Source organism: Poecilia latipinna, unplaced genomic scaffold, assembly GCF_001443285.1.
Source record: "Poecilia latipinna isolate Pla-1442-1.1 unplaced genomic scaffold, P_latipinna-1.0 Scaffold177, whole genome shotgun sequence".
Classification (NCBI taxonomy): domain Eukaryota; kingdom Metazoa; phylum Chordata; class Actinopteri; order Cyprinodontiformes; family Poeciliidae; genus Poecilia; species Poecilia latipinna.
The window spans coordinates 4,933-20,599 of NW_015112793.1; the positions used below are offsets into that span (position 1 = coordinate 4,933).

At 38.5% G+C, this 15,667-nt stretch overlaps 3 protein-coding genes across 4 annotated transcripts in view; 2 read left to right on the top strand and 1 right to left on the bottom strand.

Annotated features, from left to right (window-relative positions):
* Positions 1-2,293: 2,293 nt before the first annotated feature.
* LOC106946117 (NADH dehydrogenase [ubiquinone] iron-sulfur protein 6, mitochondrial-like) lies at positions 2,294-5,040 on the bottom strand. Its single transcript, XM_015030254.1, has 4 exons — positions 4,732-5,040; positions 4,434-4,487; positions 3,656-3,778; positions 2,294-2,419 (listed from the first exon to the last, which is right to left on the bottom strand). The coding sequence occupies exons 1-4, from the start codon at positions 4,993-4,995 to the stop codon at positions 2,351-2,353; spliced, it is 510 nt and encodes a 169-aa protein (XP_014885740.1). The 5' UTR covers positions 4,996-5,040; the 3' UTR covers positions 2,294-2,350.
* A 94-nt stretch (positions 5,041-5,134) lies between these two features.
* LOC106946118 (39S ribosomal protein L36, mitochondrial-like) lies at positions 5,135-6,507 on the top strand. Of its 2 annotated transcripts, none has more exons than XM_015030255.1 (2): positions 5,135-5,260; positions 6,051-6,507. In XM_015030255.1, exon 2 carries the CDS (start codon positions 6,062-6,064, stop codon positions 6,422-6,424), a length of 363 nt encoding a protein of 120 aa, XP_014885741.1. In that variant the 5' UTR covers positions 5,135-5,260; positions 6,051-6,061; the 3' UTR covers positions 6,425-6,507. The 2 variants fall into 2 exon arrangements, with proteins under 2 accessions (XP_014885741.1, XP_014885742.1); XM_015030256.1 differs by having other exon boundaries at positions 5,158-5,216; positions 6,044-6,507.
* Positions 6,508-11,435: 4,928 nt separating this feature from the next.
* The window catches only part of LOC106946119 (lysophosphatidylcholine acyltransferase 1-like), a 21,074-nt gene continuing 16,842 nt past the window's right edge, over positions 11,436-15,667 (top strand). Inside the window, exon 1 of the mRNA XM_015030257.1 lies at positions 11,436-11,679. Within this exon, the coding sequence (XP_014885743.1) occupies positions 11,593-11,679 (87 nt within the window). The 5' untranslated portion in view covers positions 11,436-11,592. The remainder of the gene's footprint in view (positions 11,680-15,667) is intronic.

A 15,667-nucleotide genomic window follows, 5' to 3' on the forward strand; every position in this document is an offset into this window, starting at 1 on the left:
GCCTGGGGCTCTGTAATGTGACACATCTTAAAGTAGAAATATTTTAATAGGGCAATTACAGAGGAGAGGAGGATGTTTTGTGTGGAGTGAGTGATTGTTGTGCGCGGGACTTTGTATTAAGGAACTCCCTGGCATTTAACTCCATTATCTATTGCTCTGCGTTGGGGACATTTCTAATGTGATTAGTCTCATTTGAGCGTATCTTTTTCTGATGCTTCTGACCCGGCAGTGCGGGTCAAACAACAGGCAGAGCTGTATTTGCAATTACCCTCTGATATTATGCAGAGGGACAGAGGATGGCTGGATGTAGTGGTCGACCCTGCGCTGATTAAACCACTCTGAAACGGAACCCTTCAATGAATCCAGCCGCAAATTGGTTGAATGTACAATTATAACCTGGACTTACTTGACACATACACTGTTGGAGAATACGATAATATACTGGGTGATGAGTTTACAGCGTTCCTACACATTCCTAATGCCCAAAATCCAAACTTTTCCAGCATTGAATTAGCCAAATTCCCAGCCATTTTAAATCCACTTTGACCAAATATAACTACAAAAAGTTGAGAGAAAATTAATGCCTGACATTTCAATATGAAAGTGGATGGATAAAATCCAATGAATGCATGATGGTGGAATGGAAAGGTGGAACATAGACAAATTAATCAAATGAGTGGATGGACGATGGACACACTGATGAATGACTGACTAATGGACACATGAACAGACATATGGACAAAGAAACTGAAAGAGGGACGGTAGAAAAACCGATGGATGGATGAATGGACATAGTGGACTGAAGGACAAATGGATGGATGAGGAATAGATACCAATAATGAATGGAAAACGGATGAAAGGTTGATGAGAGATAGACAAACAGATGGAAGGATGGAAAGACAAATGCTTGGACAGTAGATGGGCAAAGAAAGTGATAATTGATGGATGAAAAACAGATGAATGGATAGACAAATGGGCTGGTGGACAAACATATAGGTGGATGATGGACACACTGATGAATAATAGACCAAATGACAAATAGAAAAATGGGTGGATGAATGATGACCAAATACATTGGCAAAAAATAGAGATAATGAAATAAGCCGATGAATGGATGAATATTGGAAAAATCTATAAATGGGGAGACATGTATAGACAGATAAATGTACAGACAGAACTAAGGATGACAAACAGATGAGTGGACAGAAATGGGACGGACGAATAGATAGACCAAGTCCAGAGATACAAATACTCCTTAAACATCTGAAAATACTTCAATGAATCCAGACTTTTCCAGGGTGAACAGAAAGCATGTTTAATACCAGTGAATAATTTAAAGGTGCAGCAAAACGTAGTATAAAAAAAACACTACTCTGTCATTCAGCTCATTTCATATGCTCAGTTTCATCTGTAAAATTTTGCTGCCGGCGATGCCTCCAACTCAGCCACCCGTCACCTTCGAACCAACCAGACGCACTGACCGCCAGACCAAGCAGTCGTCTCCCTGACACCGACCCGGCTCACATGTCTCGATTTAACAATGCACCCCACTCCCTGCCCCTTCAATCATCCACTGTGGTCTGACTGGAGATGAGGTTAACTACAGCATCAGGCGTACTTCCAGGAGCCACAAGGGCCAATTATATCAGCCTGACAACTCACGCCCCACCCAACCGGAGCCCCGTGGAGTGGAAAAATGCAGTTCCACTAGCTGCATCACCAGGGACCGAACACGCCAACGGTGTCTGGAGCCTGAGCCGAGCACGGGCCAATTTGGCATGCAGAGGTCTATGGAGAATAAGAGCTGATGAAATATATATATGATCTTCTTCAAACATGTATTGTTCCGCTCTGCTGTGTCTCAGCAGGAAGAGCCCAGAGTTTTCCAGGCAGATCGTAGAGAGGAGATGCATTATGAAGCTAAGGTCCTCTCTGCAGGCACGAGCCTAATCTTTTATAGACGAGACTAATTCAAGATTATGAAAGTCCTGCAAATGTTGTGAAAGCAACGTAGATTAATATATGTTGTTCTTTTATTCCATACCTATTCTTAAAAAAAGCAACAACAAAAGAAAAAGCTAGAGTTAGACGCTAAAAAGCAGTTCACTGTTCGGACAGTCAGCTGAAGTACATATGCAGTACAGCACTGACCTCTGTTGGTCAAATGCTAGAACTGCATTAATCCAGGAATCCAGTAAAATTCAACATCTCTTTTTAAACATTTATAAGTATCACATTCATTTTTTTCCCTCGTTAAAGAAAAGCTTTGTTTAAAACAAACAGAAAAAAGCTCTCCCAGTTAGACAACATAATTTATTTTATACAGAGAAGCAAATACAGGGCTGATGCTTCAGTGATGATGCTTCTGCTTGAACTGCAGTCCACAATAGCCACACGTCCCCACCTTTGTGTCCTTATCCTGAGTGGAATCAACAAGACGCCTGCGTTAGTGGAAACACTTTTAGACCATATACATTTACAGCGCCATATACAACAATCATTGCAGATATTTCCCCAGACTCGAACACGTTACAAAACTTCAACGGATTTTACGAGAGTATCCACTACGAGAAACTAGGACACGTCGATACTGGGAAAACACTTCGTTGCAACACGGCATTCTGAAAATTACAATAGCTGAACTGATTGTGATAATCAACATTAGTTACATTTTTCTTTCTTCACAATTACACAATGTCGCCATTTCGGGCATTAAAAATAAGCATCAGTGGTGGGCATTACACGGGTAGCTGGCCAAACACCCATTAACGTCTGGACTAGAGCTGGGCAATAAACCAATTTTATCAGTAGCTGAAATTTTTGTTTTTGAACATTTAATTTTTAGAAAAATCAGGATTTTGTTTTTAACCATTGCACTCCTTGGGTTCCCATAGTTCAGAGTGACGTCAGCACGCTCAGTGCACACCATTTTGATTGACAAGCAGGTTTCATAACTTATAACCATTTATTTTGACTTTGAATTCTGATCAACGATATGATGAAATATAACAGCCTAAACATTTGTTTCTCTTCTCATTACAAGAACAAAGTGATAGCATTATAAGAATACAATCATAGTAATACAAGAATAAAGTCATATGACAATAAAGTCAAAATAGTATGAGAATAAAGTCGTAATATTAGGAAGAATGAAGTAGTAATTTCATGAGAACTCCAACAAAGAAAAAAAACACACTAAATCATCCAACCTTTTCTCTAATTAAAACAACCTTTTTCTAATAATTTTAAGACTTTCTTCTAGATAATTTATGTCTTTATTCCGATGATATCACGACTATATTCTTGTAATTCAACAAAACTCTCTTGTAGCACAACTCACAGAAGGGACGACTGAAATAAAAGGCATTATTTAAGTCATATCGCCCAACCCTCGTCTGGACACCGGTCACTCACAGAGTTAATGTGTGCAAAGTATAAAAATGCTTCTGTAACATTTGGATGTTAGTTTTACATGGGAAATGAATACGTGACAAAATGGAGGGCTGTTACAAAGATAAAAAAGTGGATCATTACTCTACTGTAATATTGGGCTGTTTGTTCCTTAGAATTCACCTTTTCTTTGGTGGAAAACACATTCCTTGTACTTATTTCACACAATTTTCATTATATTACCAATTACATATATGAATCTTACCAAATTTATGTAGACTTTGGGATGTCCAAGTGCTCCTCCACCTCCATCACAGGACACCACCCTGGCCTCCAAGTGTGTCACTGGCTCTTCTGCCACGAGGTTGATGGCAAAATTCTTATTCACCTTAACACAGCACACAAATAAATAGAAGAAAACGCTACAAATCTTCAAATAAAGCCGCCAACATATGTTTTAACTGCCCAGAAGCGACATTGGTTTGTTTTTCTCTAACATGCAGGTTTTATTATGAGTAGACATTAAACAAAATATAAGCATAGAAGATATTAGATATTAGTAGCAGAGCAGACAAGTTATATATAAAAGGTAGTTGAGAGCAAATATTTATGTAAATTTTCTATGAAGATATATAAAAACATCTTTAAATATTTAAAGATATTTCTTTTGTGTTCTTTTGTAAACGCATTCACATAGCAACCAAAAATTACTACAAATTTGCCTTTTAACCAGTACTTAGTTTTAAAAAGGCAGCAAATTAATAAAAAAAATAGTCAATGACACATTTCTGGTATTCTTTATTTTGGATTTTCTGGCTATAAAAAAATATATTAAAACACTTCACAGCAACCATGACAAGCTATATGTATGTATATGATTCAATACAATTGTAAAACTACAAACTTTTCTGACTGGAGCTCAGCTAAGTTATTTTAATGAAAAAAAATAAAATAATAATAATCCTGTTTGGGCTCGTGTAAGTTTAAGGTCTTTTCCAATCATGTAATTGAGTTTCATATCCCTGTTTTAGACTACTTCTTACCTCTTTCTGTTTTCCGACAAACCGAGCTCTTCTCGGGTCTTTTTCATCAAACACCTAAAGGAAACCACATTCCAGTCAGATTTTACATTGATTTCATCGAAGTTATCTATATCACATGCTTGTAAATTGAGATAAAATGCAATTCTATTAGTGTTTAATGAATGTTGAGCAAAATAAGAAGCACATAACTTGTAGTAAAGGTGCTGTCCGATAATGGAGCTATAGCAACATTTGACTAAGGCGAGCTAACAGTAGGCCTACGTTTAAGCACTAAAAGCAGGGGACATTTTGGACCTACCTGGCCGGTATGCGTGATAGGCTCGCCGGTACTTGAAACCTCCACGCTGTATCGGTGGACGGGTACAGCAGTCAACCTTAGTGGTTGAACGAGCTTAGCGTTCCTAATGAAGGACAGAACTCTGCACACAGCGGCCGCCATGTTTACAAGAGTCAAGCTGCTGAGGTTGGGAAGGAGACTTTGAAATATTTTTCCCGAGGTACTGCCTGTCAGGTACAAACGCAAGCTGGAGGCTACAAATACATTTAACTTAAATTCGTACATTTAAAACACTACATTGGTAAAACAAGAAATAGAAACTAACCAAGTCTTATTTTAGAGCATCATAAACGTACCGTTTTTTTTAAAGCCACGCAGTTAAACAACCTTAAAGACCAAACTGGGGGAAACAATAGTCACTAACACTTAACCCGGAAGCGTTAAGTGTTAGTGACACAAACGCAAGAGTAGCATTGTGGTCTTGTTTCGACGTTTCGAAGGCAAATATCGGTGGTATAACACATGCTTTGAATCTACTCAGAATTCTCAGGTGGTGTGTTTTAATGCTTGACTTCATAAATGAATAGCGTTATGTACGAGATTTTCATGTTTAATACTTTTTATGTTAGACTCTAGCACTAGCAGGTCAAACTCTGAGCCGTCTGGTTTATATCGTGTAGCTGTTTATAGACGTTTTACAAATACTTAACATATAGTTATACTAAGTGGAATTAATTTATGTATGGTTGTGTTTTATAAGCTGTTTTATATTTAACCCTTTAATGCTGTGTTGAGTAGTTACTTCCACCCCTTGTTTTCCCCCGTTTTGTCATTGGAAACACTGACTAACGTTTCTGTGTTTATTTAATTTAATGGCATTGACAAACACAAAGTAGCGCATAATTATCATGTGGAAGGAAAAGAACCTCAGCATCCCATGGATTAATGCTGCCTTCACCGTGTTTTACCATGAGTTTGACATCTACACGATACTGTTGCTGTTTGCAATGCAGTTTGTTATCTAACGGAACATACATGCTATTCTGAAATGAAATTAGTTACTGAAGGCTGTCAGAATAAATTGGGTTGAATCCAATGAATGTATGCCATGCTTCACAGTCTTCTTTTTCTTTTTTTTTAAACTGTATATTTGATGCTACCTCTTCACAATTTCACTTTGTATTGGTCTGTTGCACAAAAGTCCTTTAAACTATATTGAATTAGACAAAACGTTGAAAAATTCAAGGTGCAAAATGTCCGTATTTTTCAGATAAACTGTACTCGCCTAAACTGCTTGTAACTTATTTAACCTCTAATATTTCTCATGAATCTCTCTGCAGCCTTTGTCACCATGGGTCCCCTCTTGCTGAAGCACCTGGCTGCCTCGCTGAGTCGACAGGTTCTCCAGATGAGCCGTTTCAATCCCACCGTTTCCACGACAGCGGCGAGTGCGTACAGGTGTCTGTGGACGGTCGCGGCCGCCCCGCGCTCGATGCTCCTGCTGGCGGCCAGAGTCACGCCTCTTCCGTCGTCGGTCCTCCAGGTCCAGGGCGGGCCGTCTCTGCTGCGTCTTCCCGGCGTCCATCCCTCGGCGGGGATGAAGACCAAGTCGGCCCTGAAAAAACGCTGCAAAGACTGTTTCTTTGTCCGAAGGAGGGGACACCTGTTTGTGTTCTGCAAGACGAACCCGAGACACAAGCAGAGGCAGGGCTGAACTGTTGAGAGAGAGCCGAGAGATGTACAAAGAATTTACCGAATCACTGCAGTAATAATAAATTGTCGTGACATTGTCATTGGGATTTATGTGACGTCTTTTTGTAAACATGAGTAACCCTTGTGGAAGAAAACAAACTAAATACTCATTAAATAGAAAATAGGAAGGTTTTCTGTAAGGAACTTATTTTTCAATTTATGTTTCAGACTTAGAAGTTTTGAAATACGCTTTGAGAAACTATTTGCCCTTTCAGACATTTCTTCCATTTAGTTCCCCTCTCCCCCATACTTCAGTGTTTCACTTCTGAACATTTTCATGGCTTCATAAAGCACTTTTTAAAGTTTTTTTTGTTTTTTGTTTTTTCATTCACGAGGAGGGAGAGAAGCGCCAGCATGACTGACAGCACTAATACCCGCCTCCCGGCTCTGATTGGTTGTTTCCAGTTAGCATTGAGAAAAGGTTGCTCCAATTATTCACAGATTATCTGTCATAGTGACAGTTTCAACAAATATATATATTAAAAAGTTATATAAAAGTTAAATGTTGCAGCTTTAATATACTTAAAGCTTAAAGAAGAAATGCGTAAGGGACAAGTTTTTTTTTTTTACAATGGTTTATGTCACTGTTAATCCACAAGGGGGTGCCAAAGTCGCTTACATAGCAACCTAGGACGAAAGTGAAGGGGGCGCAAAAAAAAAAAAAAAAAAAGACGGTCTTTCTTTTACTCTCTTTCCTCTTGAATTTATTTTCTTTTGTTATAGTAATGTAATAAATCATTTCTTTTTCCTGAAATATCGTAGCTACACCCACTGCCAGTTGGTGTACACTGAATGGCATTGAACCTACCTCACCCTACCAGCAGTCAGGTTGAGCTAACCCAGCTGGTTACAAGATGTTTGGTGACAAACAACGACAGTACACATGGCTCTGCTTGAATGAGCTACCAAAAGGTTACTATTTCCTGATGGAGGAACACAGAACAATAAAATAGTCGTATGAATAGCGTTATATACGAACACACAGCAGTAGCTGCCTTTTAGAGACCACATTATGAGGGAAATTACAACCCTTAGAATGAGTGAGAAAGCGTTAAAATTCCCCGTGGGATGCCAATTAACAGCCTTGCAAGTTGAGGATATCTTTTTTTTTAACAGGCTGGTTTGACTCCACCTGTAAATACTGACTGATCCCAACTTTTGATGTGGAGCCGATGACCCGGTCCGCTGAGGATAGCAGCCATCTGTGGCTTTGAGGCTCAAACAAAGTCTGTTTACATGGACAGTTGCTGTCTTGTAGAAAATAAAAGAGAGCTGAAATTAGTGGGCAGATCAAATGTGGAATAAACAAAGCATCAGATAAATGTACTTCAATGGGGGCCAATCACCTGGAAACATCTACAGTGCACATCCTCAGCTTGTTAGTGAGGCAGACTTTCTGGTTGACTTGAAAAGCCACTTTCCCACAACAGCAAACATGTTCATTTAAAGAGGACGAGTGTGCGGCTGTTTATGCAGGTGTCATGTGATTCAGGCTTTTATACTCTACCTGTCTAATGTTTCAGAGTTGCTTTTCACTTTTAATCATTTGAAAAGCGAGACAAGATACAAATTTGGGGTGAGGTACGTCTAGAGTGTACTCTCTCATGTTGAAGGGACAGTGTTACATAAAAGCTTTTTTGAGCTTTACGTCGTGTTATGATGTTATTCCCTCAATAAAAAAGATACTGGAGTGATGATGTGATGCTTTCATTCATGTTTGAATGAAAGCAAATCCTCGAGTCTCCCGTGGCAACCATTTGGGTTAGTAAAATGAACTAGCAGCAGCAGCAATTAACACCTGGAGGAACTGCATATCTTCTTTGCTTATCATATGAGCTATTCTCAATCTGATGCTCTGACAAACGTTTGTAAATGCTTGATAGAGAAACGTTGTGATGAAGTGCTGAAGGCGGACTTTCGGGAAGAGCTTCTTAAAGAGACAGAGGCCCAATTTCAAGGTCTCTTGCCTTGCACCAAAAGTATCCTGCAATTGAATCCCAACAAGGTCCTTCCTGGCCCAAATGAATTAGATCAATTGATTTGTGAAGAAACAAAAGAGTACCATCTCTTAAGAACCCATCAGTACTCTACATCTTGACTTTGCAATAAGTGCCGCTCAAACATGCCAATGTTCTCCAAAGCCTTATGGCCTAAGATTGTTTGGACATGTGTTGTCCACTGTCCTCTTCATGTAAATCCAGAGACTTTGTCAGATTTTGTTCTAGATTCTGGCTCGGACGTTTCCAAAACTTCTGCGGTTGATTTAGATGTATGATTGTCCAGACACTAGGAGATTCACTGACAGCTATTTGGAATTTATCCACCCTAACTAAAACCCCATTTGGAGATAAAAAGAAGCTTCCCTGGATCATGATGATGCTGTCACCATGTTTTACTTTGGGTCTGGTGTGTTCTGTTGGCAATGTGCGGTGTTGCTCCAATCCCAAATAGTTTTGTTGGAAAACAGTTTCTAAAAGAACTGTTGGGAAACAGTTCTAATTAGCTACATCGTTAGCTAATTAGAAAACGTGACGTCTAAGTTCAAGTTTGGCTTTATAAAATGTTACCACATTCTCCCACAAGATTTTGGGAGATTTCAGCCAGACCTTCACATGACCTTTGGAAGAAAAGACTATTGCCTTGTAACTTGAGTAACTGAGTCCAAATAGGGCGAATACTGGAAATTATTGTCACATGTAATACAACACCAGCTCTGGGGAATTCCTGCAGTTCATTCAGTTGTTGCTTCACGGCCTGTTTGTTGCCTCAATGACGATTTTCTGTTTTATCTTAAAATCAGTTGTGGAGAAACCTCCACTTATTGTGATGGTCTTGATCCATATTTTTTTTCCAACTATGAAATGCTGTCTACACTGTTCACTGTACATAAAAATAGCTCTATAGGTTATGGCTAATAATAAACAAGCTCCAGTGTATGTCAGAGGTGAAATTGCTAAATATGTCCCCAACAGATAAACTTTAAGTGTTACTCTTGGTTCCAACGGTTTCTGAAAGTAGATCTACCAGTTTTCCACGACTTCTCCTGTGAAACCAAATCACAGGCAGACACACCGTCTGTTTTAAACTCTAGGCTTCAAACTTTCCTGTTTGTCTCTGTAGGTGTGTTGCTGTAGCCTCAGACTGCTAGAGGACACGCTGACCACTTCTCCGCAGCTTGCTTCTTTCTCCTACTACTCTCCAGTAGCAGGAGAGTAGCAGGAGCAGTAAAAAGCTGAGTTACTACTGTCAACTAACTGTGTTTACTGTTTGTCATCCTATTGACTTTACGACAGGCTGGGAACTTATCTGCAGATGAACCAGTTCCTCTGTATATTTAATGTCTCTGTGTACATTTTTTTTTTCTTTTGGTTCTTTTTTTTTGTGAAGTTCTATGTTGTAAACATCTGTAGTGAATTGGCATTATATTACAACCTGCAGCCACCTTAATAACTCTTAGTAACTTTTTTCATTAAAACATAATGAACAATTATAAACAAATTAAACTGAATTAATTGCATTTTTTTAAGCAGAAAAGTAATAATTGTTGATGAATCTCACTATACATATCATTTGTAACAATCCAATTAATTACATAATGAAGGATCATGAAACTCTTTGCAAAGATGAGCTCTAATCTACTTAAATATTAATTTCTATTGGTTGAAGATTATAGCTGATTCACATGTTTACTTTAATTATTAAGCCAGTTCTTGTTCCCTTGCACATGAACCTGCAGTCTGTTTCTTTCCTGCGCAAATCTTATCTCTTGTCTGGAGCTTGGAAACATGATGCATAATTCCCACGCTCAGCCTGCAAGGCAACAATAATGAAATCATATCAAAAAGCTTTTCACCCAAAGGAAAAACTGCAATCCGTCAAAATTCAACATGATCAACTCTGACAGCAAGCTAACACAGCGAGTTGAGACCCAATCCCACCATGAATGAGTATCTACGTCAGCTTAAGATACATTTGGACTTTTCCAAATGGAAACCGACTGAAACTGGTTGAAAGAGATAGAAAATGTAAGAAATAATAATTAAAGTGACTATAAAAAACACAATTAGCTCCAGCAGGAGGACAGTAAACATAAAAGAGATAAAAACTAGTAAAGTTAATGTTATAATGTGGAAATAACTAAATGTAGGTGTGTGTGCCTTAACAGTGCATTTAATCATTTAGTGTGAGCAGCAAAAGGAAAAAGAAAAAACAAAACACCTCTCAAGCACTTTCTGACATTATGCTACTTAAGAATGATTAATTATTAATCCACACAATCAGGATTTTAAAACTTTTCTTCCTAATGAGAAGATTAAGAGCAGAGCAGTAAGTGCATCTAGGTCATGCAATTTTAATAATGCCATCTACAAGTTGTTAACAGAGTTTTTATTTTGATTATGGTCTTTTCTTGTTACTTTCAAAATAAAAGCAGACTGATATTTGCAGTCGTTTTAAAGTTATTGTAGCCTGTTGCTGCTTTTGACGCATACATTTTTAAAATAGTTTTACTCAGTTACACATTTTCATTTGAGTGTACTATTTTTAATAGCGGTAAAGTATTTTTCCTTTGTTGTAAATTTGCCCTTAAAGTCCGTCCAATTCCTGTTTACTGATTTTATATTTGTACCTTAGTTTTGAAAACAGATTCTTCTGTTTACTTATAACTTGCTGTTGGCACACCTAAATTTCCCCACTGTCATATTTATTACATTGCATTGCTATTAATATTATATTAAATTCTCTGTAGACTTTAGCCTAGTGTTGGTGTTTCTTTTGTATAAACATAAAAGCAAAACAAAAAAAAACTTGCAACTCCTTACAGTACAACTGAAAATACAACTGATATTATATTCAGATTAATTGTTTTTCAGCCGCCACTGATAGTGATTCCCCCCCCACCCCCCCAAGATCCTAAGACGCAAACCCGATGCTTTTATTTTGGAAGAAGTCAAACCGGAAGCGTGGGTAACGCCGCATAACTTGCTAGAGGCGGACTGAATCCTCCCTGCTCTCCGCTCAGACAGCATCATTTTCGGCCACAGCAGGCGGGTTGAAGCTCTCCGCTGCGTTTCGAGAAATTCAGGACCGAAGTTTCCTTTCAAATAGATATATATACTAGACCGTACAACAATGAAGACTTCCAGCAGTCCGCCTGCGGGAACTGACAGAAACCCGTTCGTCCACGAGCTGAAGTTTTCCATGACAGATAAAATAAAGGTGAGACATTTTGTTTTCTTAAATGTCAACAAGTACTTTTGTTACTCTGCAGTCGGAATTACTCCACTGTTGCATATTTTGTGTGTCAGTATGAGGTGATAGACACCTTACGAGCAGTTTTGTGTGTCCGGTCACATTCCGCTGAAATAAATTGTAAAGAATGCTGAACAATATGGAGACTTGGAGGAAGCGGATCGCTGCATCCTTCTAGGAAATGTGTTTCCTCTGTGGTTTCTGTGACAGCTGGACTCGCTGGATGTAGTCAGCCAATAACAGTTTTAATGCAGAATTAAAATACGTTCATTACTGTACTCTTATAAAACTTTTAGACTTTCTCAGCACTCTAATTTGTGCTAAAAGGCATTTAGTGTTAGAAACAATCAGTGGAAAAGATTCGATTTAAAAATAACTCAATTTTATAGTCAGTTTTAAGGTACTTTCTACAAGATGCTTGAGAAAGTTCCAGAATGAACAGAAAGATGCAGTTTCAACTGGACCTGTTGTTGATCTTGGTCAAAAGTAATTCAGTTACCAACAAGATCCATTAAAACACACACAAACTGGTATAAAGTAAAATTGAAATTGAATATTACATACTTGATAGTCCAAATAATGCCAAAAATAGACTCCAATTAATTTTAACAACAACAAAAACAACCCAAAACTGTCTGCATTGTTAGTTGTACCATTTTTGCAGTTTTCTCCAATGTTGATTCCAGTAAAGTGTCAGTAAGTATTAACGGTGCACAGGTTGCAGTTTTTTGGCCGATCACCAGTCATTTAAGAGCCCGACTTGCCAAATCCAGTTTTGGCAAATACTATTTTTTTTTTCACCTGAAAACTTTGTTTATATTTGTGGGACTTCAGTTTCAGTTAAATGCAGTCACAGCTATACAGCTGCTTAAAGAAAGACTGTAAATGGTTTTTTATCACTTTTTTCATTACCATTACAAATACCACAAAATACTCTAAGATTTTAACCTCATGTCACCCATCCTTTTTATTCAGTGCATAAAAACGTATAGCTCTATAAATGCGTCATACATGAACGCCTACGTTGATGCACAGTTTTTAAGTTCAATAAAGTAAACAAGGTCTGCAGCTTCATGTGATGATAGAGATGAGCTTGTAATTCTAACAGATTTAAAGCTGCTACCACAATCAAGTTTCTCCTTTTTATGATTCGGTCCTTGGAATAAATTGGAAAAAAAAAAAAAAAATCAAACCTTGAGTTGCTCCAAAACAGAGTCGATAGATCATCGCTAAAGAAAATCAGTGTGAACCAGGAAAGGCCTAATCGGTGAATCAGAGCTCACAAACTGTGCTTGAAAAAAACAATCTTACTTTGACAAGTCTAAGCATTACGGCCCCAGGGGGAAAAAAAGGGAACAACCTTTTACTACTCTGCTGAATCATGGAGTTTTCTCATGATTGGTGATAAATCCAGATAATAAAATCTACCTGCTTTCCAATCTTTTGAGGTAAGTCTTTTTTCCTCCAGTCCCCAAAAGTCCTCAAGATTTCCAAAAAGGTTGGAATGGGGGCAAGGGAAGGGAACACTACAATTTGAGTCCGGAAAAGTGGAAAAATGCGTTACCGCTACCTGAATCCACTGTTAACCACCTGGTAGTTGTGCTGCTTCACTACTAGCTGCTTTATTATGATCTGGTATCAGTAATTGGTCAGTCATAATCTAACTGCCAGAGTTTTATCTGAAACCTGTGGTTTCATTGGGACCCCAGCTACCACTCTGTTCCTGGATGAAGGTACAACCATAGTTTAACATCAGTTTACTATATTTGCATTTGATTTTAACCGAGCACCTGCTGTGAATGTCCGCAGACTGACACTCTAAGCTTTATTAGGCTGACTTTAATCTGGAACTGTATCATCTCCTGAGGGATACATCTTCTGTCTTATTTGATTCTCTTTGTTAAATGTTTCACTACAATTTTCAAGAGAATAATGGAATGGCTGTTTAAATGTAAATGTAATTTTATTTATATGGCACATTTTCAGCAACAAAGCAATATAAAGTGCTTTACAGGAATTAAAAAGAAATACAAACAAAAATAACAAACCAAAGGAAAGAGGAAAAAAAAGAGAAAAATAATCTAATGTTGATCTAAAGTATGCAAACCAAGTGCTCCTGTTCGTGGTTGCTAAGTTTAGGGAAGAATCTGAAGCTTGTTCCTCTCAATGTTGTTCCTGATAACATTTTAACGTCTGTATTTTATATTTCCTGATTTTTCTTCAAAGAAGTCCTCAAACGACGAAGATCGTCTTACTGGTTTCCCATGTTGCACATTTTGCAGTGTCGCTACGGTGTGGCGCAAGACGATACACAACATGCCTCTTCTGACTTTAGTATACTGCTTGACTATGCATGGTCTGCTGTAACACCTTTCCCATTTGGTAATGATAGTGAGCACTGTGATTGTGATGTAGCTCATTGTATCCTAGACATCCAACCGTTGGTTACCTCTGAACAACTTTCAGTGCTTACATGTTGTCTTGTGTCTTGTCTTGTCATCCTGCTGGAAACCCAGTGTGCTCCCAAATGATCTAAGAGCTGTTGAGCCACGTTTCATGATTAACATTCTGGGTCGACAACACGCCGATCCCCTGAACACACATCATCCGTGTGTGTTCAGTAAACGAGGAAGTGCATCAACTTCTATGCAAACACCTTTTCACAGTTCAGTTCCTTTTAAAGGGAGAAATAAAGTTCTGCTTCAAGCTTAGAGAAGTTCGCTTTCCCTCTGAGTGGAATGTGTAAATGTTCAGCAAATTGGCAGTAATGCTGGCAAAACCGATCCTTTAAAAGTCGGCCGTTCTGCTGAGATGAGCAGAAAAACCCTGCTGCAGGCCGTAGACACTTCCCCAAGACTTGCAGGATGCTTTTCCCGCCCCTTTCCTCCGTTGCCAGGAATGGGTCGTTTTTCCGTTCAGGCCTGGAGGAGATGATTGCTAACGGTTGTCAGCGTGCGGCAGATGACAGCAGCAGCAGCAGCAGCTCAGCCATCACGTGTCTGCTTCACACCTTCCGCCACCGGCTTTCTAAAGCTGTTTTTCCACTTGCCCACACGTGTGCAGTTGTATGCAAACACGCCTGCATGCCAAAAACAAACAAGATGGAGAGGTTAAAAAGAAGAAACTAAACTTTTCCTCTTACATCTGTTTTCATTTTTGAGGGATTACAGTACGAGTTCAGCCTTGTAGTTTGACCTTTTAAATGAAAGTGTTTTTAATTTTACCAGCTTCTTCCTTTTGACTGGAGAGACTCGACTTAAACCTGAAAGAGAGCAGGTGGAGGCAGATTAGGGTGATGGCAGGGAGGCCTTCCAACCTCAGAGACCTGGAGCCTATTATCAAAAATAATCAAAAATTCAAGAGAAAAAAATCTATTTCAACATGGCATTTCATTTAAACAGAAAAAATGTCAGTTATTTTTCTAAATTTAAACTCATTTCTTATGCCTGTCATATTTTATATCACAAACTCTTTGGTTGAATAAAAATAATTCAAAATCTAAATTTTCCAGTTGTATTAATAACTTGGGGCTTAAACTGTATATTTCTCTATAACCAACAGTCAAAACTGTTTGGCCTACATACAAAAATAACACCGACAATTATCCTGAACAACACCAAGGCAAAATGTGGTGGTGGCAGCATCATGCTATGGGGAAAAAGAGGGATGTAGGCATTTTTTTATTTCTAGAATGGCCTAGTTCTCAAAATGAGTCAAGGCGGGAACATTTATGTTTATAGATTCTCTTGATGTAATCTGAGCCAGCTTGAGTTATCTGATGAAGAAGAATGAGCTAAAAACAGGACTGAACCTGCCAGAAGTGACAGAAAAAAAGAGAAAATCAACTTAAAATGTCGACCATATTAAAAGAGATTTGATATGATCATGTTCCAGATTGTTCTCAGCTCATCGTCCTGGGCTTTGTTCCTCCTTCCCTGTCCAGATTAGGGAAAAC

Coding starts and splice junctions, on each gene's coding strand:
- LOC106946117 (XM_015030254.1), bottom strand. CDS start 4,995: ATGTACGAATTTAAGTTAAATGTATTTGTAGCCTCCAGCTTGCGTTTG. Junction 4,488..4,731: donor CTATCACGCATACCGGCCAG/GTAGGTCCAAAA, acceptor GGTTTCCTTTAG/GTGTTTGATGAAAAAGACCC. Junction 3,779..4,433: donor TTGTCGGAAAACAGAAAGAG/GTAAGAAGTAGT, acceptor TGCTGTGTTAAG/GTGAATAAGAATTTTGCCAT.
- LOC106946118 (XM_015030255.1), top strand. CDS start 6,062: ATGGGTCCCCTCTTGCTGAAGCACCTGGCTGCCTCGCTGAGTCGACAG.